At 48.7% G+C, this 26618-nt stretch overlaps 1 protein-coding gene across 1 annotated transcript in view; it reads left to right on the top strand.

The window, feature by feature from the left end:
* Positions 1-26618, top strand: part of LOC133276204 (fibrillin-2-like) — a 95535-nt gene that overhangs the window by 7919 nt on the left and 60998 nt on the right. The window contains exons 4-7 of the mRNA XM_061466816.1: positions 11052-11134; positions 13102-13200; positions 17582-17677; positions 19655-19750. Coding sequence (XP_061322800.1) covers positions 11052-11134; positions 13102-13200; positions 17582-17677; positions 19655-19750 — 374 coding nt within the window. The remainder of the gene's footprint in view (positions 1-11051; positions 11135-13101; positions 13201-17581; positions 17678-19654; positions 19751-26618) is intronic.

The raw sequence follows: 26618 nt of genomic DNA, 5'->3' as shown, positions 1-26618 counted from the left end.
ATTCACAGACTAGCAGTGAGGCAGCAAGAGAAATGAACGGACAGTGAGTTTTCTTAGTGCAGCTTTGAGTGTGAAGGAAGGTAGGGTTGCTTATAGATATCTGGTGTTCTTTTACAGTGGAGGCATGCAGGTGGCTTATGTGATTTGTGGACCCATCTATTCTGATACCACACCTCCAAACACCCACCTGAACCTCTTAAAAGTGTTTATCTGTGGTTTTGTTTGAGTAGTTCGACATCGTGTCATGTATTTGCTTTGGCATTTGCTCTGTGCAAGTTTCTCTTGTTATAGAGAGATTAATTTCAATCCAAAGGTTCATCTGAAATGGCTTCAGTTCTGAGGCTTTCTTTAGTTCCGAGGGTTGCATGGAAGGAATTGAAGTAGAACTGGAATTAAACTACAGCAAAGCTTAGCTGCATCACATGGGCCTTTTCATGTCATAAAGCTTGTAGTGAGAAACTGCTGTCTGGTACCTGTGACCAGCACAGGGTCTCCTTGCTAGAGGGAACTGGCTGTGCACTAGGAACCTGTGGATGCCTTACTGGTAAATGAGGCTTCAGCAGTGCAGAGGAAAGATTGTATGGATTCCTGCTGGAACCATTTATTTGGGGCTCTGTTCCCATCCCAGTCTCCTTTTCTAAAGGGAAAAATATGAAATAAATGCAAAATAAACAAGGCTGTTATTCAAACAATGCTTTTACAAATAACAGTACCGTGGAGCAATAAATCACAGCCAAAGCCGTGATTTAATCTATCCTTAAACCCATTAAAGTAAAGGCAATTGAAAATGACCGTCTCCTGAAAGGCCCAGCACTGACAAATCCATTTCTGAGGCAAGATTTGAATGGGATTATTAGTTTAATGAACTATTGAACAGTTTCCAAGAGCAAGAATGTGTTTAACAAAGGGGAAAGAAAAGATGATTAGTCTGCAGCCAGCTGAGCTGTTTGCTGGCAGAATGATTTCCTGTAAGTTCATGGCTGCCTGTTCTTTCAAGTCAGAAGAAAGGCTCAGCTACAGCCTGACTTTAAACACAACTAATTATGTCAGGCCCATTAATTATGGAATGGCCACTGCAATTGAGAAGATGGATGAAGAGAGGCTGCTGGGGGGGGCATTGGCTCTACCTCTTGCGTTGCTCTGACTTGCACAAAAAGACAGAGATGTCTAAATGAAGTGTGGGGAATGGGGAATAAAAGCAGTTTCTAAGCTGCCCTCCTGTAGATTTTTGACACCTCCTTAGTTTGCAGCTTGACACTGGGCACTGGAGAGCAAAAGCACGTTGCAACCGTGCAACAGCAAGAGAAGAGGAGTTGCTGGGAGGTAAATGAGCTCTTCATCCACCACCCTAGGCTTGGGAGCGTAGATCAGTAGAGATGGAGAGCCATAGGCTGTGATTCTGGGCCACATGGCACCAAGCTAAACTGGAGCTTATGCTGGGGTGCTCATAGAATGGTTTGTATTGGAAAGGACCTTAAAGCTCCTCCAGCTCCAACCCCTGCCACGGGCAGGGACCCCTTCCACTGGAGCAGCTTGCTCCAAGCCCCTGTGTCCAACCTGGCCTTGAGCACTGCCAGGGATGGGGCATGCTATTCAATGTCAAGGGGAGGCTGCACATAGAGATGAGCTTCATCCCTTTAATAGTTTACTCCAAGATGTGCACAAGGAGCAGATGACTCCCAGCAGTGGTTTAACCCGACTCCATCCCTGACACTGCAGTTCCACAGGGATCTCGGTGCAGGGATTACAAACGGGCGTCCAGCAGCAGCTGTAATTTTCTTCACACTTGCTTTAGGTTTATTGGAAACATGTGCCTTTAAAAAGAACTGATGCCCAAAGCACAACCTGCGGTGTCAGATGTTTCGTGATTCAGGCCCCGATTTTGCCTCTGCCAAGTTTAAGATCAGTGTTTTAGTTGACTTTGTTGAAAGGAAAAAGCCCTAAGAGGGAGTCAGTGAATCTTCCCTGCAGTGTTCCATCTCTGCTGCTGCTGTGAGTCTAGGGAGAGGTACTGATTTCTTCAACGTCTCGAAGTAAAGTCCTTTAATCCTTAGGAAAAAGTTGATTTCTTGACCTCAAACTTGTAGGGAACTTGCTTGAATGTGAAATCCAGTTTAGAATAAGAACCAAGGTGCTACTAAGAGGCAGTAGGAGCTAAAATGTCCCATTGCTTAACGTAATGCTATGGTTTAGGCTACCAGACACTCTCAGACTGACTGTGTGGGTTGCTTGTGAAAAAGAGCCAGTAACTATGGTGATTTAAATGCTTAAAAAAGCAAATCTATGGGGTACGTCACTAACTACAACTGAAACAGCAACCATGTGTAGCCAAAGAGTAACAGCATCCCTCCAGTACTTAGGAGAACGATCTGAAATGGACCGTGCTGCTTGTGGTTGCCCACATGTCATTGCAGTTGGATTAGGTGATGACTGTAGGGCCTTTCCAACTGAAATATCCTCTTCTATTTCATTCTAAATCCTGGGTTTTCTTACAAGCCAGTGAAACGCATGTTGCAGACTCCATCTGCAAGGGAAAAGCTTTGGGCATCTCCACTTAGAAGCTCTGAGGAAAAGCATGGTTCAACTGTGGCAGATCCTTCTTGCCTTGCCCCATCACATTCCTGCCCTGGGCAGGATGTGGAGCTCTGTGCTCTGAGGCTTGCTAAAGCCAAGTTTAGAGCGAGTGGGCATCATTCACTAAAGGTGCACCTGGAGCTTCCAGCGCTGTGATCCAGTTGTCTCTTGAGCATCTCTTGAGTTATCTCTCTGGTTGCTTCCAGGTCCACCCACTCCAGGTGGGTAAACCTTTATTCATGAAGCTAGAGCTGAAATAGAAGCAACAAAATGAAGGCAGCAGATGGGAACTTCTGACTGAAGACTCTTGTTCCTAAGTTTTCCTTGTGCTTTGATTTAGGTTGTGAAAGGGTTGATCTTGGACCTCTGGCCTAGGCTGGTTTCTCTTGCTCTTGGCAGGGAGCATGAAGGCGACTTTGGCATGGCCAGGGGTTATCTGGTGGAGAAGTGAACGGGTTTTGTTGGAAGCTTTAAGGATTGTACTTGGAGTTTTGATTGATTTCCGAATTTAAGGGGGAGGGGAAAAGATGGGAGAGTTGGTAATGCTGCTTCCCAAAGGGAAGAGTTAACCTGTTCCTGGAAATCTGCTTTCTGCTCTGATTTATGGCAGGAAATTCAACCCTGGCCACAGAGATGGGAGAAGCACCATCAAACATTAAAAAGGCCCGGATGATGCTGTTTCAATTCAAGACAAAGAGAATTTAATATGTATTAGAAGTAGAAATGTAATAACCATCTGGAAAGCATAATTGAATTTCTCCCCATTTTCTAATAATACAGAACTGAAGCCAGTAAGCACCTGAGCGACTTCATTTGAAACTATAATTGCTCAGTTAAAAGGCATCTATTTTGGTACCATGCACTGTCCTGGTTAACTAAAGAAAGGGGTGAAGTAGGTGTCTATGGGGTGACTCTCTTTAGCTTCAGATCCTCCATTTTCTGGGATAAAATTGCTAAAACATAAAACCTGAGATGAGAATAACTGCTTAAATCAAGGCTTCCTTTCCTGTTAAATAGCCAAGGAAAAATAACCTCTGTTCACTTAAACCAATCTCTCTTGTGTAGAGCCCCTTCTGGGCTCTGGCAGGAGGAGCAGGCAGTGCTGTGCTCTTCCACCTCTTCCTAGTTTCCTTAAGGAGAGCCACAGTGGAGGATCAACAGCTGAATTCAGATGCTTGAAGGGCTCAGCTTTCTTTGAGCACCCTATATCAAGGTCTTCTGAGTCCCAGTTCCTTTGTCGAGGGTGAAGCAGAGACCAGGGCAGCAGAGGTGAGAAGTGCTCAGTGATGCAACCAGCAGGGAGCTGTGCACCAGTTCCCATCACCTCCATCCCTGGTGCTCCAGAGGCCAGGGAATGTAAAGGGAATGTGAGAGCCACCATTAATGTGGGGCTTTGGTGAGAGGTTTGTGTTGCCACAGGTTGAGCTGAGTATTGCAGGTACTGCAGAGAGTCCTAGGGAAGTGATCCATAGCTCAGCAAATGGCTTTGGGATGTGCTCAGCTCTGAATACCTTTGGGTTTGCGATGTTACCCAGCAAAATAGCTGTTGGCAGCCTTAAGGGCTGTGGCTTTTACTGGTGGTAACAGGAAGTTGGCATCTCTGCACCTTGAAAATCAAGCTCTTAGGACCAAAACTAATTGGAATCACTGGGATCTGAACTCATTCCTGAAAGCTAAACAGATGCTGGGCTGCTCTGCACAACAAGAGGGTGATGTTTCAAGTGGGAGGAATTAAGCACCTCCTTTGCAGGGCTGAGTTAATATCCTTACATTAAACAGGGAACAGGATAGGAACAGCTGGCTTCTCTAGTGGAATTACTCTGCTTTCCCATTAGCAAATAACTTATCACACTCTGTGATTTCATGGTAACTGGATTTCATGGTAAGAGGAGGGCTGGGGAGAGGTGACAAGTAACCTAAAAAGAAACTCCTATGTCTCTTCCCTAAAATAGCAGCCCTGTGGGTAGCAGCCAGTGCTCCTTTTTGCAGTGTCAAACCAGGGATCCTCTCTAGCCTGGTGTTAGCTCCATTGTCACTCAGCTGGTGAATTTATAGCAAAATCTGAAGGACTCGGGGCAATCTGAAGCAGTGTTTGGGCTGATGGTTGCTCCTAAAGCTGAACAAGTAGAAGTGCATCGAGAACCGGCTAAATCTGTGCCTGGATGGTTTGATTTCCCCATAAATATTTCAAAGCTGAAGCCTGAGGGCAGAAAAAACCCTGCAAATGAGGTAAGGGACAGGGGAGGTGGTGACTGTAAACGTGCCAAGGGGTTGCCGTTCACCCCATGCGAGTTCTCCGAACTGCTGCACCCAAACTGGATGTGCTTGCAGAGTAGAAGAGGGATTTCCCTGTTTCTCAGGATACCCAGAGGACACAAAGAGAGGACAGAAGAAAGATTGAGAAGGCTGAGTAAGCTTCATGGGTTCCTAACATTAGGAGGTTGTGAAAGGGGGGGGATAACTCCCCTGGACCCGGTGGCCATGATCCTCCTAATCTAGTCTAGGATGTGGTCTGCTGCTGTTGGGATTTCTCCTCTGATGAATCTGTCCCACCTATTTTGAGGCCCAGCATCATGGGTGAAGTCTCTTGCCCGTTAGGTCTGTGGTGGGATGGTTGATCTGAGGCGCTTCTCATCCTGAAACCACCAGGCACTGATCCCATGTGCTGGTGGGGAAGTTGCTGCACGCTCTTCCATACAACACGGGGCTCCAGCCCTGCACAGTTGTACTTTGGCAGGGCAGGAGGGTAGTTTTTAAGTGAGTGTTTTGCTTGAAACACTTAAAGAGAAAGGAATTTGTGCTTGGCCACTTGCCCGATGTACATCTGGGACCTGGTGCAAGTGCTTTCCTTAGAGTCTTCGCTTACAGAAAAGCAGCAGTTTGAATACAACAAATACCTATTCTGTAACTTTGACTTGTCCTCATCAAGGCAGCAGAGAAGAGATGTCGAGTGTTGGCATCTCTGCCCTTACCAAGTAACTCAGACTGGTCCAGGGAGCCGTGGCTTAGGGCCTATGGACCCCCTTAGCTCAGAGTCTTTTTCCCATTGAACAGAGGCTATCTTGGAAAGCAGTGCTCAGGAGGGAGAGTCACAGCGCTCAGGACCTGTTTTCACCCAGCAGGAAGATGTTTCAGGCTGTACCAAGGAGGGAAATCCTGAGTATCTGTGATAACCAAGGGAAAGGGTCCCTGTGCACTGGCAGCGGGTACCCAGACCTAGGTGGGCACAAAGAAAGCAATGAGCTGGGAGGACATTTGCTGGACCACTGAGCATGCACCAAGGCAGAGCAGGCTCACGGGCCAGGGTACCCTCAGTCACTGGCTGAGTGTGAGAACAGGAAATTGTCCCAAAGTGATGAATTATAGTGGTTTTTTTTTGCCCCCTGAATTAATGTGTTCCATTGCCCCCAATGAAGCCAATAAGGAGAACATGACCAGCTATGGGAGCAATCCCTGTGCCAATCAGAGCATCTCTGAGAATTACCCCAGCCCTGGCAAGCCACCAATTTCCATCCCCATCTCTCTTCCTCTAATTTAAGGAATGAAAATACCACTTTTGATGGCCGGTGACAACTGAGGTGCACTGATTGCTCACGACAGGGGAGGCAAACCCTGGGCTGCTGAGCCTGCTGTCTGGAAAGCACACACTGCGTGCAGCCAAGGGTTCATTAGCTTTGTGTCTTGCTGGGTGGACATTGCAGTTACTACTCAAAACAGAGCTTTCTGAAGGGTTGGAGAGTTCAGCCTGGCTGGGTATCCTTTTACCCATGGCTGGAGGAGCGGGCAAAAGCCTGTGTGTGTGCACTGATGTTGAGGGTGTAGCTGTGGGTGAATGGGAAGCTCAGGGTGACTTGGTGCTGGTGAGGCTGCACCTTGAATCTGGGCTTCTCAGTCCAAGAGAGACATTGAGGTGCTGGATGGGGCCAGAGAAGGGCACTGGAGCTGGTGCAGGGCCTGGAGCCCAAGTGTGATGGGGAACGGCTGAGGGACCTGGGGGGTTCAGATGGAGAAGAGAAGGCTCAGGGGGGACCTGATGGCTCCCTACAAGTGCCTGACAGGAGGCTGGAGCCAGGAGGGGCTGGGCTCTGCTCCCAAGGACCAAGGGATGGGACAAGAGGAAACGGCCTCAAGCTGCACCAGGGCAGGTTTAGATGGAGCTGAGGAACAATTCCTGCCCCAGAGGGTGCTCAGGCATTGGAACAGGCTGCCCAGGGCAGGGCTGCAGGCACCGTCCCTGCAAGTGTTCACACAGCGTGGAGACGAGGCCTCAGTGCCATGGGTCAGGGGTGGCCTTGGCAGGGCTGGGGTAAGGGTTGGACTGGATGGGCTTAAAGGGCTTTTCCAACCTGGTTGATTCTGTGATCCTACAACTTAGTTTTTGGCTTCCATCTGTGTCTGCAAAGTGTTCTCAGCCTGGACTCCTGACTCTGCGCTGTCTGCCCTTTCCTACCTTTAACAATGAATTCTTCTGGGGTCACAGTGGGCATCTGACAATAACTGGCAGGACCGAGTCCTTTTTGGCTGCTTGCTCAGCCAGAGAGCAACAGCTCAGTGCTCCAGGCTGCCTTTCCCAGGCTGCGAACAGCAACAGCCAGATGCTGCTTGTGTTCTGGCCCCACAGGCGGGCTGGCTCCCTGAGCCTGAAGCAGCCCTGTGGTATGGATTGCCTCCCAGTCCTTGCTCATGCCTCCAACCCCATTGTGGATGTGGGAGAAAGGCTTCTCTTGCTAACAGCCATGCCTTTTCACATCACATGGCCACAACTTTGCTCTGCTCCAGTGGGTTTTTTTCTTGGCATCTCCCCGTTCTTGGATGGAGCCACAGGCAGCATTTGGTGCCATCAATTGAAATTCATGCTTACTTTGTCCCTGCTTATCTCTAGAATCCTACTTATTTAAAGAGGACAAAGAAGATGCTATGGCCAACATTGCTCTTCCCTCCGTCCTTTCTTAGCATCACCCTTGGAGCCATATTCACACCCATGAAAATAGTTCTCTTGAGCAGCTGAGCTCTTCCAGCCTTTTCCTTCGTGGCACAGAAGGTGATAAGGGAAGATCTGCCTCGTCTTGCAGCTCTATTTTTGCACCAGCCAAACCGTGGGGCTGCACCAGCAGTGCTGCTCTCATCTCCCTGGCTCTAACACCCAAAATAGAAGCCACCCGGGCGCTAGCAGCATCTCAGCAGTACAACTGTGTCTCTCCAGGACTGCATTGTGTCTGGATGAGACCCCCTTGCTAGTCTGGCTAGCGAGGAGGCAAAGCTGCGAAGCAGTGGAGTAGAAAAACCCTCTTGGTTTTCGGTTTAGGCCTGGTATGAAGTTTCTTGCTGCTTCTGGAACGTCTGTGGATCTTGATTACCAGCAATAACCCAAGTGAAGGGCAAGTTTATGGAATTGGGATTATTTTTCCTCTAACCCTGGCATCCCCATATCCGAGGAGCGCTTCACCACACACTGCTTGCAGTTTGCTGTTTAACAGCTGAATGCCGTGCCTTTTATCCACACCTTCTTGCTGATGGCAATGTGGCCTTCCAGCTTGTTGTTCCCAGGATCGAGACGACTGCTCTTAATTTCCAAAAGCAATTTTGACACAATTTGGTTAAATGTTATGTTTTTTTTTTCTCACAAAGCAGTGTTCTCCTCACTGAGTTATTGCTTTGAAACCTGATTTCATTCTCCCTCTAGGTCATTTCTGTGACACCATTAATTTCAACCCATTCAAAATGGGTTCTCCCCATGTTTTGTTTTGCAACTCGGCTAATTTTTAGCATATGCTTGTAAAGGTTCAGTTCTGGAGGAACAATGGTGAGCTGGTGCTTTAGCTTGCTGTGTAACAGGGTGCCCAGGGCCTCTCCCAGCATCCCTGCACAGAGCCTGATGAAATCCTTGGCTGCCTGTCTCATAGGAAAAGGTGGTACTGGCCACCGCAGTTCAAAATACCCACTTCAGTATCAGTTTCATTCAGCTTCCACTTTCATCTGTTGTAGTCTATGGGATTGATGAAGATACATCTTCCTTCAAGGACTTTGACAAAAAAGCCTGATAAAATGGGTATATAACAGTGTACGAAGGTTAACGGTACCTTCCTTGTGTGGCTGTTCACCTCCATGTGTTGGAAGGGGGGATGAGCAAACAGCTTCAGGTGGAAGTTAAACTGCATTCTTTGGTGCCTGGCTGAGGTCTCTGGGCTGCCTATACATTGCATGGGGAGTCCTGTACCAAAAGAAGCTCATCCATCCATCCATCCATCCATCCATCCATCCATCCATCCATCCATCCATCCATCCATCCCGCATCCTGGGAACTTGAGGGATGAAACTTGGGCTTAACAGGATCTCTGCACCTCTCTGCTCAGCCAGCTTCTCTTCCCAGTTCATGTCAACCACAGACATGTGTCTGCTTCTACCCGAAGATTTACACCTGAATACCAGTGGCAGCATTAGCTGTGCTGTATCCAACCTAATGAAACCAGGAGCTGCAACCCCTATCTGAAGGGAACCTTAATCCATACCAGCAGAAGCAGCTCTGCATTCAAGGTCTCCTTTTGATTTCTAAGCACAGGAAAGCAGCAGATGCCCAGGCTCTTAGAAAATACAGGTGGTTTTAGGACCAAAATCTAGAGTCACCCTCCACCTCCAACCACAGCACTGAGTTATTGTAACACAGCCCTTGGTTCTGTGTTAGTGAGACTGGTGAAGGAAGCCACGTGGCACTGGGCAAAAGCAGGTCAGATGGGAAAAGAGTTGCCCCAGTTTCTATACAGGGCACTGGGTGCTCTGGGAACATCAGGACTGGGAAGCAGAGCAGCACAGCAAGTCATCCCACCTGGTCCGTGCTGCTCGGGGATCTCCATCAGCCATGCAGAGTAGGGATGGCTTTTACACGGGAGCATCACTCATTGCTCAGGAGAGGGCTCCTCAGGGTTTGCTCTCAGTCCAGCTCAGTGTTTTTGTCATTAATGCAAGCACTGCCCTGTTCCTGCTTCCATTGGAAAGCATTGTGCTTCTTCCACGTTCCTGCAGGGTATCTGCTGCACAGCTGCTGTGTCTGCTGCACATCTGCACACGTGCTGCACTTCTTTGACAGGCTGAGGAAGTTGGGGCTGTTCAGCCTGGAGAAGAGAAGCTGCGTGGAGCCCTCAGAGCAGCTTCCAGTATCTGAAGGGGGCCTATAGGGATGCTGGGGAGGGACTCTTCATTAGGGACTGTAGTGACAGGACAAGGGGTAATGGGTTCAAACTTAAACAGGGGAAGTTTAGATTGGATCTAAGGAGGAAATTCTTTCCTGTGAGGGTGCTGAGTCACTTGAATGGGTTACCCAGGGAGGTTGTGAATGCTCCATCCCTGGCAGTGTTCAAGACCAGGTTGGACGAGGCCTTGGGTGATATGATTTAGTGTGAGGTGTCCCTGCCCAAGGCAGGGGGGTTGGAACTGGATGATCTTAAGGTCCTTTCCAACCCAAACCGTTCTATGGTTCTATGATTCTGCTGTGCCCTGTCCGTGTGACTGTGTTCATGCTACATGTGCTGTGCATCCCTCGTGGATCTGCTGCATCTCTGCTTTGGTTGCCATGCTTTCTGCATATGTATTGTATGGATGCTTCATCCTGGCTGCATGTCTTCTGTGTGTCTCCTATGCATCTACTGCAGTCATGCTGAAGGTGGAAGACTTGTCTGTGGCTGGGTAATGGATTGAGGGTGTTCTGGGATCCACTACCCTCTCCCAGCCAATCTGGTAGTTGAGCCCCACAGGATGCTGCCGAGACTGGTTGTTGTGTGCAGGGTGCACAGCCACCCCAGCACCCTCTGCCTTCCCACTCCTGGCTTCCTGCAGGAGCTTGAGAATGGCATTCAATGCAAGAAAACCTGGAAAGCCTCCCCACCACTCAGATTTCCAGGCAGAAACAAAAGCAAGGGCAGGAAAACCGACCAAAGGTACAGTTCCCACAACAGGGAAATGCAGGTCTCCAGCTGATTATAGACTCATGGAATGGTTTGGGTTGGAGGGGACCTTAAAGATCATCCAGTTCCAACCCCCTGCCACAGGCAGGGACACTTTCCACTAGACCAGGTTGCTCAGGTCATTGACAGACTGAATATGGGCTGGTTTTAGACTGATGATGTTTAACGTTGTGGCTATGGTCCCATGCTGCCGCCTCATGTCAGGGTAGACCTGCCTTTCCTTGAGTTCCTCACCCTCCATATAGCCCTGAGAGAGTCACTGTGAGCTCACAACCCCAGAGCATTCTGCACAGGGAGCTCAGAAGTCAGTTCCTGACATAATGTATGGTGGCTCCTTTGGTGGGGATGAAACATGCCTTGCTCAAGCTCACAGCGAGGGAATGGGCTTTGGCAGAGAAATGTCCCACCAGAAGCTGTTCCGCCGCTCTCCCGCAGCGATGATCCCTGATGATCCATGCTGGATTCATCCAATGCACTGCACAGAAACAGAGGAGAACAAGGATTGTTTTTCATTTTCAGACCCAATGTCTGTGGCTCGAGGTTCCATTCCTACTGCTGCCCCGGCTGGAAAACGCTGCCTGGAGGGAACCAGTGCATCGTCCGTGAGTATCCGCCTTCCTGTTAAGGGCCCCAGGGGAGCTAAATTCCATGTGGGAAGGGCTGCATGTCTCACAGCTGAGCAGATAACACATTTCATAACCCACTGGGACAGGAGGCTTGATTATATTGGGGTGGTTGCAACTGGTGCCATTTAGTGCCCGGCCTTTTATCCGCTGCCCCATTGCCACGGTGCTCCTTGTTGCTCGATAGGGAGATGAAGGAGCCTGCCCTTTGGATGGGAAGTGCAGGTCAGCTCAGGAGTCAATAAATGGGATTCTCAGTGGAGACCATAGGGGTGGTTTTACCTGCAGTTGGTCGTGCTTCCTACTGAAACACAGTAAATACATGACGTCCTGGAGGTACGAACAATAACCTGGGCATACAAAATAGCTGATAGCACTATGGGATGTTGGTATCTCCCAGTATTTTAGCTTCCTGAAGAAACCTTCTGCACTGGAGCACACCTGGAATTGTATTGAATGCCCTTATCCAAAACTTCCTAAAAGGAGTTGACAGTGGGAGGAAAACAAGATGCTCCTCTAGTGGGATCTCCCACCTCATACAGGTCCCATATTTCAGAAGCAATTCCATCTTCAGAGTCAAAAACTCAGTTACTTTGGGAGAGAAACACCTTGTGCTTCCTAATAGAGAGCAGTCTGGAGCAAGATGTACAAAACTGAGCCCAGAGCTGCAAATGCTCTCCTCTCAATGGAAATGATGTCTGTTGTGTTAGGAGTGATCATAGAATGGTTTGGTTTGGAAGGGACCTTAAAGCTCAACCAGTTCCAACCTCGATGTCCCACAGGCAGGGATATCTTCCACTAGACCAAGTTGCTCAAAGCTCCATCCAGCATGGCCTGGCATAGGGACTGTTGATGTATCCTTGCACACAGTCATTAGCCAGTCCCAGAGAATGGCATTTTATGAACTCAAAACAGAAAGGCAATGAAGAGGCCTCATATCTCAGGATATGGGATGCATTAAATGCATCCAACTTCACCCCAGGTGATGGTAAGAGTCGAAGTTTTCCTTTCTCCTAAGAGAAACTCACATAATCCTCCTCAGCATCCTTGGGATACGGGATGCCCTGACAGGGATACAGGGCTTGAGTTGGATGCTGGCTGCAGCGAAGGGTTAAGGAACTCCCAGGCAAAGAGCTGCTCTGTGGCATGTGGGGTTAGCGACACTCAGGGCTGGCTGCTGACTTTTCTCATAACTAAACCATGCCATCTGGGCTGCAGGTCCTCAGGGGACTCTGGCTTCTAATTGTATTTATAAAACACACAGAGATGAGATACTTTCATGGGCCTCTCATAAAAGTTGTGCTTACACAGGTGGAACAATACTGCCAGCTATGCTCTTGGCTCCCATGGCACAGGAAAGGGAAGAGATTAGCAGGGGTCCCAGGCAAGAAAGGATGGGGATTGATATGAAGGCATCCTGCTGATGCATCTCTGGCTGACTCAGGCTCAGCCCCTCATTCCACAGGAGATGCACAGTTCCCTCAGTGCCAGACCCCAGAGTGCAAAATGCTTTGTGGAGACACACACAGTGTAAGGAAAAGAACCACCTGGATTAGCATGAATGTCCCTTGTCTCTGCTGAGAAGCTTTGTTAACAGGCAAAACAAATTTATTTGTTGTATTATAACATATAATAACAAATATAACATATGTTATAATGGAACAAATATAAAAGTGAAATATGTCTTCCCTGTCCTCTGCTGGCTCTAAAAGCAGTGCGGCAGCAGGACCAACCACTGGCTATGGTAAAAGGAAGATGTCTCCAAGAACTCCCTGTGAACAAGTGGGTCCTTCCCATTGCTGGTCTGCCCTGGGTCCTCGAGAGGTGCCCCAGGTTCTTATTCTTACAAGAGGTGAATTCACAGCCCTTTAGCAGCCGAAGCCATGCCTGTGAGCAGCTTCGCACGCCAGCCCTCTGCTCATCGCTGTGTCCTTCTCTTCCTCCAGCAATTTGCAGGAATTCTTGTGGTGATGGCTTTTGCTCACGGCCAAACATGTGTACGTGCTCCAATGGACAGCTTTCTCCCAACTGCGGCTCAGCTGGAGGTAAGAACATCGCTGGTGCTGCTCCTCCCTCTGGAGCCCTTCTGTGCTCTCTTATCGCCCCATCACAATGAAAGGAAATGTGTGTGTATCCCTGAAACGGTTCCTGTTTTGGCAGCCAGGTTCTAATGTGAACTGGGGAGCGGTCCAAAAGTCTCATTTCTCGTGGCTGTTTTACCTAAGGGTCCTCACTGCCCCTGATACCTGGAGCAAACCGCTTGCAGTTCCTGTATGAGGGATCCTGCAGGATGCAGCTCCGAAACCGCATCTCGGCAGCAAAGAGCGATGCTGCTGCCGTAGAGTCCATGCATCCATCCCTGGCTGCTCTTTGCAGTGGGATGCAATCTGTCACTGCTTTGGGGACCCGAATAAATAATCTGTTTTTCCCAATGGAAGAATGATGCAGCTTTTCCTGGGCTGGGATTTGGATGTCAGGGAGAACTGCTCGGGGTTTTAACCAACTGCTGTGACTCGAAGAGCTTCCCTACTGGCAGAGTTGGGAATGCAGGAACTGCATTGCCCCTTTTTCTGCTTTCTTCCCCCAGCTTGGACCTGGGAAGAGGACTGGCTTAGGTCTGTGGGCAACTCAGAGCGACAGGCATATATCCAGACAGCAATTCCCATATCCCTCTGGTAATCCCTGCCCATTCAATACCAGACCCTGCTTGCAACCACTCTGTTACGCTGCAGCGCATGATTCTGCACGGAAAACACTCCTGCTCGAGGCTAAATCCTGATGGCTAATGATCTTGTGTACTTTGTGGAAGGGAATTATTGCTCCTTTGGGCCCCTTTTTCCATTGTATTGCTGAAGGGACCTGGGAATTATGTAGAGCCCAGGCTGGATATGAGTCAATGGTCACGTAACGGAGGGTGATGGCCACAAGCTGCTGCTTGAGATGTTCAAGCTTGGGATCTTCAGGCACGAAGATGACTTTCTTGGAGGGTGGTGCAGTGCTGGGAAGAGTAACCAGAGCTGGGGTGGGGATCACCCTCCTTAGGCTTAGAGAGACAAAGCCATAGCCAGCCCGACGTGCAAGCCCTTCCACCCAAGCTCCTATGAGCCAGCACAGAGACCCACCTGGGTCAATGCAGGCTACAGGCAGCTCAAAAGGGCTTCAGTTGTTCCTAAAGTGCCAGCAATGTGTGGATGGAGGCTGGCCCTCCAGATCCCCAAATGGGGGTGACCAAATCCTGTGTGACCTTGTGCGCTTGACTATAGAAGCACTTCACCCATACGTGATGCCTCTACTCACACACCTCCAGCCAAAGAGCAAGCAAAGAAACAGAGCTGTGGCACAGAATGGGTTTAAGAACGGGTTTTGCCTGTGCCCTGTGTGAAAGGTAGGAATCCAGAGGATTTTAGAGCCTTCTGAGGTCTCAGATGGCTGTTCCTAGAGACACCCCCAGATTTAGTTCCCATTATTGCCCCATGTGGGCAAGCTATTGTTACCAAAGTGACCCGCAGGCGTCTGATTGAAGATCAGACCCCCCCCCCCAAGCCCACATTCAGCATGCAACTCAACGAAGGGAATTCCCAGGAGCTGCTTCCAAAGTGCCACGTTGTGCTCCAGCCCTGCAGATGCCCCCAGCAAGCGCTCAGCACCAGCACCCACAGGCGTGTGCTGCTCCTGCAGACCTTCCTTCGCCAGGTCTTAGCTGAGAGGAAGGTGCTGAAGACACCCGAGTTTCTGGAGTGAGGGTCCATATGTTAGCAATCACGGAGGAATGCAAGGAATGCTGTAAGCTGTATATACATTTGGGCACAGCCCTGGCATTCCCCTGAGCCTGGGCTGGATTGCAGCATGCGCTCGACGTGGGGGTAGGCTCCTCTGCAGGGGCTTCATCAAATCTGGCATTCATTGTGGGGATGCTTGGAGCTGTCTTTACCATGAATGCTTCAGGGAGGTAAAGCAGACAGATTGTGCATTCCAGAGGCAATAAAAGCCACTCTGCCTCTCTCTGTCATAACAAAAGGCTTGGTTTCCTGCTCTGGGGAGTAAGGATGTTTCAGGAGTCGTTTGCAAGTGACTGTGCAGATGGCAGGAGTCGGTCAGCCTGGAAAGTGGTGCTGGTGGTGGCAGCCACCGGTCCTTTATGATCAATTGTAGAACTGATCCAATCCAGGCCTGGGAAAAGTTAACCTGGGCGAGCCATCATTCCCTTTATTCCTAGGGCTACCCTGGCAAGCCCTGACAAAGCAGAACAGGCCTTTAAATTCCCAGTTGGAAGATGCTCTTCTGCAAGGGGTTCTAACAGTGCCAGCCTGGGGGATAGGCGAGACGGTGACGGGACCTCAGGGCTTTGGGGATCGTGGCACAAGAAAGGGACCTGCTTTGTGCAGCTCCAGGAGGAGTCTTTGCCACTTCGTGGGGAGGTTTCTGGATGAGCATCAGGGTTCTTCTTGTGTCGGACCCTGAAGTCCCAAAAGGTCTCAACGTCGCTGAGTCTTTCCCCTTGCTGCATGCGCTGAATGTGAGGCTCAGGATGCTGGTTCCTGATGGATGGACAGCTCTGACAGACAGGTCTGAGCTGCCTCCATCTCTGGGCACCCTCCCAGCTTTGCTCTATGCAATTGTTTTCCCAGGGTTGATGAATTGTAGGGAGCAGTGCAGGGGAAGCATGTGCTGGAAACTGCCTTTTCCCAGGGAGACTGGGCTCATGTCTGACGATCCGGGCAATGCTTTGAAGCCTCCAGCTTAGTTTCCTTAATCGTTAAGCTTTCATCTAAATTTGGCCTGATCTCTGGCCATAGAGCAATAGGAAGAGCAGTAGACATCATGACTAATTCAAACCACACCAGCAGTGCATGGATTAAATGTACAGCACATGTGCTGAGCATCCCAAACGCCGAGCTCCGAGACTTCCCATTCCACTCCTCCTTCCTTTCAGGCTTCCTATGAACAAGGCATCAACCATATATTATCCCTGTTGGACACTTGTCCTACTCCCTTTTGGACAGACGTTTCACTTGCACTGGCCCCAGCTCTTCCCTGCTTGGAACAGAGAAGACACAAGCCATAGCTGAGCATCCACTCTCCTTCGAGCTGCCAAATCAGGGCCCCTTCTATCCCTGCAGACATGAGGTGGTTCATGCTGAAAACCACTTCTCACATAACTTGCTATAACCTCAGGTGCTTGCAGTTTGTCACATCTTACAAAGGATGAATGCATTGTTCCAGGCCATTCAGGGAAGATGGAAAGCTCTTTGACCTGTATTTGTAACTCAATGTTTAGCAGTTAAGCCCCATTCTGGGGCTCTTCTGCTTAAATACCACATTACTTAAACGTTGAATAGTGGTGAAATGGTTAAGCCAATACTGGCTTTGTGTTTACATCAGTATAAAACTTCCCAATTTATTTACTGCTATTGTTTTCCTACAGTGCATTAGTCATATATGAGTGTGGCATAATCCAGTGTGGAAGCTGAACTCTAACACAGCAAAATCAATAGATGATATGTGCTTTTCTTTTCAGATTTCTTGAAAACCCCTTGTATTAAATGAATTGCACCATAGTAATAGGCCACATGAAAAGAAGAGAATATCTTAAAAGTTGATGCTTTTTCTCCACCAAAGGAATCCTATTCCCCCAAGCATCTCATAGGTCTTTTAATACAATGACATTTTAAAGATTAGACAGCCCAGAATGTGAAAAGTGTGTTTCTAAAATGGGGCAATGATCCAAAAGGATAATAAAAAGGGTATGAAAATACTTGAAAAGAGTAGCATCCTGAAAGAAAGGCTTGTTTAGAATGGCAGAGTTAAGAAAGAAGGGCAGGTACCAGGAGCTATGCCCTTACTCACAGTTACACGAGCTCCAGTGTCCTGTAGAAAGGACAAAGCTGCAGATGTTTAACTGGGGTAGATTCCTTAGCAGAGCAAAATGATGGGTGTCTGTGGAATGAGCTCTGTTTGTATGACTCTGAAAGCTGTTTGCTGTAAGAGGACAGTGATACCTTATCCTTACGTATACCTTATATATCCTTATATATACCTTATACCGTATGGGATGAACTTGAAGTACACCCCTGAATTGCTCCTAGTTCCCCACTGCCCATAGTGCTCATGGGTTTTTCCTGTCTGAACAGTATCAGGTACAGGAAGAATCAAACATCTTACATCTAGGGAATGAAGAAGCAGCTCTCTATTTACTTTTGTAATTGTACCTCAGTAAAAGCGTAAGCCTTTAACCACACTATGGGCTCATATCCTACCATGGGAGGTCAAAAATCTCTGCTTCACTTGAAGGAGCTGGCCACTTACCATCACCCTTAGGCTCTGCACCGAGACCAGAAAGCTTTGACCATCCCTACGTGTGAGGTGCTCACCTCCCATCACAAGCTGTTGCATCGTTGTGTGATATTTCCCTGCTCTTCCCCATAGTCCAAACCTGCAACGTGAGGTGCATGAATGGTGGGAGCTGCAATGAGGAGTCCTGCCTCTGCCAGAAGGGCTACACTGGAACCTACTGTGGCCAACGTAAGTACCTGCAGGTCCTGCTGGGGAGGGAGGGCAAGGCTGGATCCATGCAGCCTCCTGACCAGGGAGGTCACCTTGCACACGCTGATGGGCTCTTTGATGGCATCACTATATCCTCCTCTCCATTGGAATCTCAGCCCACTCTCCTTAGGGGGTACAGATACAGATATAGACATACTGGATGTAACTTAATTGTAAATATATAGAAACATATATGTAAATAAATAAATGTAACAAATATATATGTACATTAGATATAATTTCTCTGCAAATTGTTTTAGATAAACAGCATATCCTCAATGCTTTCAATTAGAAGAACAACAAAACCACAAAAAACCCAGTACTTTTTGATTATAAATTGCTCCTGGCTACGTTTGGGAGGTTGATTTCTTAGTTGTCATTTGACAACACTGATTTCCTACAGAGGAACCTCCATACTGTAACTGAAAGCCATTTTGCAGTGTTCTATGACTTGGTTCTCTGCTTTGTCAAATCACTTCTGCCTTTCATAGGGAGAAATCGAATTCACCTCCCCCCCCCCCCAGTGTCCCATATTTGGCAATTTTAAATCACTGCTCATGTACATTGTGGAAGTAGCAACCAAACAACGTGGGTGCCATCTTTAGTAAGTGTCTAGTAAGCAAGTGTGCACAATAGTTCTGGAAGAACCTCTGAGCAAATGGAGTTTTCCAGGGCAATTTCAAATCCCTGCCTCCCTGTGAGAATCAATCGCTGAGATTCCCAGTAAGGTCTGCAAGTAAAAGCTGGGCAAAACACCATGTTTCCCCCTAAACTCCTCAGCTATGACTGATTCCTTTTCTGCTGCAGCTTTCCAAACGGTTCCACTCCAAGCAGACACACCATATGGAAAATCTCATTCCGAGCAGCTCAAGCTTGGGAAAATTATAAGTAACAGCAACCCTGGGCTTAGAATGGAACGTGCTAGGCAACCTTAATTATGTGCTGCTACCAGCTCCACCTATAATATCCTCAGTAGAGTTTTCATAATGGTTCAGATATTGGCAAGACATCACTGACAGGGTGGGGAACAATGGAGAGTCCCACTGGCAGCATCCCAGAGAGCAGATTTTGTCTTCCTCGGCTCTAAGATGAGTGGAGTCTTGGAAGGCTTGGAAATGCAGCAGTACCTGGCCTCTGCAGCTCAGAGCTTGGCCCTAAACCAGGGAGGGCCACACTGAGGTGCTGTGGACCTCAACTTTCTTGAGGGTCTATTCTGCTCCTCTACAATGTGCTAATGGTGGTGTCGGGCAACTGAGTAGTGAAGCTCTCCGTAGGAACTTTAGGAGGTGTCATGATGCTCCTCCTCTCATTAGTCATTACAGCTTCTGAGGTTTCAATAGGTCAACGGCATCTGTCACAGCCATCAGTTGCTCGTGGCATGTGCAGGAGTGTTCCTACATCCTGCTCAATGGGCTTAGCCCCAGCCCAGGACCTAATCAGCAACCTCCTCCTTTGCCTTCAGTTAACTGCGGTTTCCCAGCTAAGGGAAGCAGGTCTGATTTGAAGTCAGTGAATACTTTGTGTGCAGATCAGACTCGCTCCTCCTTGCTCTGGGTCTGTGGGATTGACAAGCCGCCTCTCCTCACAATTCACTGCTGTCACACGTGAAACATTTGCCTTTGTGCAGTTTCTCATTTGTATCAGTTCATCTTGACCTTGACACTCAAATCCCAGTGCTGACCCGAATGAACTGAGATTCCAGTGCGCAGGAAATCCTCTCAAGTGAAATGAGACTTTATAGCCTTTTTATAAATGGGTTCATTCAGAAACAGGAAGTAATTTTCCAGGGAAGAAAAAGATCAGGCTTCTCTCTGTATGTTCCCTGCATGGAGGAGCCTCTCGATGGGTGAGCAACACAAAGCAGGCGACGTTCCAAGTGCTGCCAGCACCACACGTCTCACACTGGGGTCTCACTAAGCCCACGAATCCCTGATTTCTCTTTCCCTTTCAAAACAGCTGTCTGTGAAAACGGCTGTCAGAATGGAGGTCGATGCATTGGGCCGAACCGCTGTGCTTGTGTCTATGGATTCACCGGTCCCCAGTGCGAGAGAGGTAAGGAGCACGTTTTCAGGATACTGTCATGGGCAAAGGATGGGGGGTTGGAGATTTAAGTGTTAAAGATCCTCAATTCAATGTGAATTTCTGCTCTATTCGTTTGCCTGATTGCACAGCCTCTAATGACACCCTCATGCCCGAAGCGCTCCCTGAGATCCCTGGTTATGTGTCTCTGGATCCTCCTCTCCATATGTGGCCCTTGTAGCTACTTCTAAACGTCAATAAACCCCCATGCTGGCTACAAAAAGGCTATTTTTCTCTTGGGCATTTCCCTCTTTCCTATCTTGATAACCTGGGAATGGCTTAGAAATGCCAGGAAGCCTCTTACCGCAGCATCCTCATGGAGGGAAGGTGGCACCATCACTAACTTCCTAAAAACTAAGAGAGAAGGGGAAAGAAACAGCTCCACGTCCCTCTTGTGCTGCTGCCCCAGAGCTGGATCAGGGCTGCAGGGGGGGTCTCCCCAGAGCGCAGCAGAGGGGCAGGATCCCCTCCCTGAGCTGCTGCTCACGCTCTGGGGGTGCAGCCCAGCACACGGAGGGGGCCTGGGCTCAAGGGCACACTGAAGCTGGGTTATGGGGATCTTCCCATTGACCAACACCCCCAAGTCCTTCTCCTCAGGGCTGCGTTCCGTTCTACCCTTTGCAAAATGGGTTTTATGGTTTAGTGCTATATTTACTTGAAAAACATTGAGAATTATGGCCAGAAGTGAAGTTTTTTCCATGACAGAACCTTATTTTAGTAAAACTGTTTTGAAGGGAACCCTAAGCCAGCTCTGGTTTATTATAAACCTCATGCGGTTCGATGCCAGCTGCTCCTCCACTATGAAACAGCTCCACTGAGAAACGCAGTTTTCACCAGCTAAGAGGACGGCTCTTAGTGACATGTGGCTTTGCTGTAGCTCATCCAGCCCGTGTGTGCTTGAGTCGATCGGGTTTACACTTGGGCGGTGCGGGTATGACTGAGGGTTTGGCTGAGACATGCGATTTCTCCCTTTCCTGTTGGCTCAGATGGACATCTCACGACGCCGCGCCGATATGATTGTTGGCAAGGGGCAGAGTGGCACAGAGCAGAAATGAAACTGAAACACGAAGCCAACGTGCAGACTCCCAGAATTAAGATCAAAGCACCCTGGAAATGCTCTGTTTGCTCTAGCCTCTCGCTTTCCCGAGGTTGGGTGAATTCTGTTTAACTTTGCCTCCAAGGATTGGGCTCTTCCTGCCTTTAATGTTTCTTTTTCCAAGCTGGGGATTCTTGGCAACATGATTTAGAGGGTGAGATAGGAATAACAGTTGGTTTCTGGTAGCCCAAGCATCAGTCAGCCCTGCTTGAATCGCAGCCAGCAGAAACAGGCAGAGCTCAACGGAGCTGTGCAATGTTCCTTGGGTTGCAGAAGTTATCGACTGAACCTAACGGTGCAGGTGCCCCATAAAAGGCCTCTGCTGTGGTTTGAGCCTCACATTTATTGGCTGCAGAGAAGGGAAAGCTCTTTAAAAGCCTCCACACGCATTTACTGAAGCAACCTTTCATTGTTCCAGCCTCCTTCTTTGTGCTCTCCTGCAAACACAGATATCGGTTGAGCACTGCAGGTCCATATTCGTTAAGCCCTCTCCTTGCCTTTTCCTAGCACACACACACACGTGCACGTGCAGATATGCGCTGCTTTAGTTATGGAAGGGTATTATGATAACAGCCTTTCTCTTTCCAAGGCTTTGCCTTGCAGGGTTCCATTCCATCCCCTGAACCCAGGCTCCAGCCCTGTGTCTGCAGAGCTGCTTTCTTTTTGCCTTGCTCCCGGGGGTCTGAAGCATTGAGGTTTGTAAATCCACACAGACGTTGGCTGGGTTTGAGAAGAAAGCTGGGAATTTCTGAAGGAAACCTCTGGATACAGCCATGCCAGGAGGGACTGAAAGATCCCAACTGTCCCGACTTTGCATGCGTGGTAGTGGAGGGGTTAGCAGCGAGAGTGGAAGGGGCTGAGCAGGGCCAGACTTTGGAGACATCTTGTAATGTATAAAAAGCTTTACATAAAGAGAGCATTTTTACAAAGCCTTTAGAGATTTGGGTTAGTCCAGACTTGTACAAAGAGACAAAACAAGCTCTCCAGCTGTGTATACACGGCTCTTCCCTGCCAAGACAAACAGCGCGCTTGCTTTGCTAAGAGATGTTAAAAGTTACACTTCTCTAAGAGGCTCCTGGCTGGGCAGCTGGGGAGTTGGCAGCCAGGTGAGGCGGTTGTGACTGCCCCATGTGGGACAGCGAAGGACTTAACCCTTCCAAGGAGCACACTCATCTCCAGGCCTGTCACGATGAAGTCCCAGGCTCACTGGAGACAGGACCACTGTTGGCTTTCTGTTCAGTTTCTCCATTTCAAGCAGCCGTGGTATTGGACATGGTTACAAGCATCCTTGGGAGTCTCCAGTAACAGGAGGCTCAAGCGGCAGGCTTGGAAGGGACATGGATCATCTATAGCTCCATCTATAGCTCTGAGTCTCGCACCTGAAGATTTTTCCCCAAGAAAGATTAATTCGAAGCAGAGTTTGAAAGCCACTGGCTTCATATGGAGGAAGAACAGTTATGCTATGGGAGCACCACCACATCATCCATGCATGGCTGGGAACGTGGCTGAGTACTCTGGAAATTCCTTGGATTCCTGCCTGCATCTCAGTGAGCAGAGAGCTTTTGTGAATCATGGAATGGTTTTGGGTTGGAAGGGGCCTTAAAGCTCATCCAGTTCCACCTCCCTTGCCACTGGCAGAGACTCCTCACCCTAGACCATTTCACCTAAGGCCCTCTCTACAGGTAGTTTAAGCTGGAAAGAAAGCAGGGATAACGTGGTATGTACAGTCATTTCCCTTAGTACTTTGCTGTGAGATGTCTACTGGTAGGAACCAGCTGGGGTGGGAGATCAGACCACACTTAGCCTGTGGAGGAGAGGATGTATTGTAGAATCCACCTCTCCTACTGAAATGGGGCAATTGCTTTGCATCACTGATGGGTAATGTGCAGGCATTGACTTTAGGATGAGTGTGTACAGAGGAGTGATCTGTTCTGCCTCAGACATGTGGACTATGGAGCTATCTGCAGTGGCAAGCACTGGAGAACGTGCCAGTCATCTGTGTTGATGAAAAGAAGGGATTCAAACCCCCCAAATAATCCGATTGCAGATTAATTCAGGGTTTTAATTGCCCTTTATTTTGCTATAACCCTAAAAGGAGATAATTTTCCTTTGAAACAGTAATAAACTACATTCCTGAAGGCTAAGCAACAGCTTCTGCTGCCCTGCACTCAACAAGCCTCATGTTCAACAGTTCAGGGCTCCAGTAAGAGGCTGCTTTGTAATAGAAGCAATCTGACCAACTTCACACTTCATTCAGGAAATACTCCACTTCAGAGGTAAATACCTTAATAGCTGGGTACTCAGAGAATCTTAGCATCATTTCCTCTCTCTACTTGACATCTTCAGGGATGAAGAAGTGGAGAATATATTGTATAACCCCAGCAGCCTTTGGTAACACGAACTCCCATTACATCAGTGTGGGAGGAAAAAGCTGCAGTACAGAAAACATGAATCTGTGGGGAAAGAGGCCCCATTCTGTTTTCAATGGTTTTACAGAAAAAGGAGACATTTGGATGTCATGTCTCTGATCTCACCCTCCTTCAAGCAGGAAGAAAAGGGTTGTGAAAAGGGACAATGTTTGTCTCAGGTGAAGGTGGGGAGGCTCCTCCTGTGTTCCAAGGATGAGGTTGAACTGGGCTTTCTTCCTGTCCAAGTGCCGAGGTCTTCACTGTGGATGCCAGTTGCTACCTCTCATGGAAGGAAATCTTTTCCTTTGGAAAAAGAGGTTTTTAGAGTAACATCCTTGATCTTTGTGGAGATTGCCTGTAGTTCCTCCGGTTTGTCTGGTTCAAAGGGCTCTGGCTACGTCTGCATGTTCTCCTCCTCTTAAAGGTGCAAGGTTAACCAACAGACTCCTGGGGCGATGCTCTTCAATACAAACACTGAGCTGAAAGCCAGCTGTGCTCCTGAAGCCTTGCATGGTTGTTCCCAAGTCCCATATCCCATGAGAGCCTTGGAAGGGGTTGTGTCCATGTAGAGATAACAGCAAACTTTCACCTGGCATCCAGTGCCTGAGTTCTGGCTCTTCATCGGCCGGCGCAAGAAAACAAAGCCCCATCACTGAACACAGAGCTCCAAACACATGGACAAAAGCAAGGATGGGAGCCGCAGAAGACCCTAGATGTGCAACATCCATGGAAAAGGCAGTGAGCTTCTCCTGTTCTTCCAGTCCTCACTGCAGGGCTGCTCTCTTTCCAAACCCATGGCCAGGACTGGGTTGGTTTGAAGTGAAAACTTACATGAATCATGGTTAGGTCTAACTCTGGCAGCCATGTCTAAAGGCAAGACAGATCCACAGTGATCTCTACTGCTCCCTCCAGCCGTAGCTTGTCCACTGACAGACATCCCCTGCCATGTATAAACAGAATGCACGATCCAAAACCCCGTCTTGTAACATACAGATGGATGCTCATGAGTGGCTGAGCATAAACTGCATTTTAATCCGCTCGGATTTCCAGATGGTGGGAATATTGCAGAATACCCCATTATTCTTGCTTGTGAAGCATCTCCAACCCCCCTCCTGAGGAGACTGAAGAGTGGCTTTGTCTCAGCTTTTCTGTTTCCTCTTCATAATGATTTCTTCTCCCCCCCCCCCTTAAAATATTCAGTCTAATTTGGAGGCTTAGGAGAAAGGAAACAGCCCCACAGGATGTGTCTGAGCCCCCTGGGTGCATGCAAAAGCCATAGCAGGAAGCAGGCAGCAGTAATGTGGTCCCTTTGCTCACTCCTCTCTTAACTCAGGTCACAGACTTGAACTCCAAAATGCTGCTCCTAGTGAAGTAATCGGGAGGGCTTTATGGATTTCATACCTTCAGCTGGAAGCTCCCCCAGAGCCCAGGCACACACAGGCATACATCATGCTGGCGAGAAAGGGACCACAAATAGTTCATGGGAATTCAGTGCTCTCTGGGATAACCCAGAGAGGATTTTAATCTCAGCCTTTGCATTGCAAATGAAGATACGTCAACAATCTCTCTTCCATACAACAGGCGGTGCCTGAGGTCCACGTCCGTTGTGAAACAGCCCAAACCCAGCTCTTCTTCTGAAGGAAGAGCAACACACAGTCCCAGAGGAATGGAGAGATCCCAAACCCATGGATTGAGATGCGGCTCCTTGAGTGCCCTTTGCCTGACTCTCCCCATGCATCCCCTGAGCTGCAAGGCTGCCCCAGGGAGCCGTGAATTCTTACTCATTCCTTGGATTTCAGTTCTCTGGGATAGGGAAAAGGTAGGGACAGCACTGGCTGTGCTGGGTCCTTCTGCCATACCCACTCAAAGCCATCGGGCCACTTGCTGGACACTCAGCAAGCCCTTCATCCTATGAATTCCAGATTAACCTTGATATTCCTTCAGTCAAACCTCTCCTGCAGGAATGCTCTTGGCATCTCCCACCCCCCAGATGAGCTTTGTAATAAAAGGCTTGTGCTTACAAAGACATTTCTCATCCCTGTTAGAAACCGGGTGTTCAGCTGATCTTTCCTAGTCCTCTGCTAATACAGATGTTAAGACATAAAGCAGAGCACGTAGCTGGGATATAGAATATATGATGTAGATATGTGGTGGAGCTCCTTCTCCTCAGCCTGCCTGCAAAGATGGGGGAAAACCTCCCATTTCTCTACACTGTGGTAGAAAAAGCATTTTGAGAACTGTGGTCCAAAGAGCTCTGGCATCTCCTGCTCTACATCACCTGCACCTATGTGGAAAGGTCTGGCATAAACTGCCCAAGGAGTGGGTTTCAAGTCTTTTCTCAGCTGTAAGTTGCCGTTTTCCTCCTGCAGACAGGTTTCCTTGATGCAGTAATTGTAGTTCTGTAAAACCACATTTCCCTCTGACCTCTGCAGAAAACCAGTCAGAGGCTGCTGGGAATGCTGGTGGATGGAGCCACATCCTGCACATGTAGTTTTCCTGCGTGCCCATGGGCTTTATGGTCCAATCCTTAATGAGACAATCACTACTTTTCCCAGCCCATGTGGGCAGCACTCCCAATGCACAGCTTCTTGATACCTTGGTTTGTGGCTTGGTGCTCAGCATGTGGCTCAGGGGCCAGTTTGCTGTGGACAATGGGAAGCAGCCTCTGGAATCAGAATGAATTGCCTCCAGAGCCCTGCATGGAAACAGCATTCCCAAGATTTACCTTTAAAGATGACAGGAATGTTTTAATGGGAGTTTCCCAAAACTGCTTATCCTGGGTACAAACCTGTTTCAAGGTGAAACAGGTAAAATTTAGCAAAGGTACAATTAATAGCAAAGAGGGTCTTTGCAATGAGATGCTCGAGTCAACCTTGTCCAAAACCAAGCTACTTGCATTGCACTGAGAAACATGGGAGTGTTTGAATCAGCTGTAGCTGAATGAGCTGAGGAGGCTGGACCATCATGGGTTGGACCTCCTTGTCTGCAGCTGACACCTCATTGCCTGCTCTGGGTTGGGCAGGAAGGAGACTGCCTCATCTTCTGACTCTCCATCACTCTTGGATGCAGTGACATTCCCACTGCCTGGAGGAGTGTCCATGAGCAAGCGTATCCTGCTGCTGTGGAACCTGCCGATCCCTGTGGAAGGAAAGTGGCACGAAGAGAAATGCTTCTTTTCACATTTCACATGAATCTGAAGGCTCTGCAAGGTCTGGAAGCAGCGCTCTGCAGGTGACTGTGAGGGGTGCAGTGGAGCATCACGTCGCAGAGGCTCAGTTGAGCACATTTGGAGGTAGACCCGTGAACGGCTGCAGTTCCTGTGCACTGACACCAACCC

Source organism: Pezoporus flaviventris, unplaced genomic scaffold, assembly GCF_033815535.1.
Source record: "Pezoporus flaviventris isolate CSIRO_AGI_PZ_B2104156 unplaced genomic scaffold, CSIRO_AGI_Pfla_v1 ptg000043l, whole genome shotgun sequence".
Taxonomy (NCBI): domain Eukaryota; kingdom Metazoa; phylum Chordata; class Aves; order Psittaciformes; family Psittacidae; genus Pezoporus; species Pezoporus flaviventris.
Note: the sequence above shows the minus strand (reverse complement) of the source record. Positions and strands in the feature narration are given on the sequence as shown.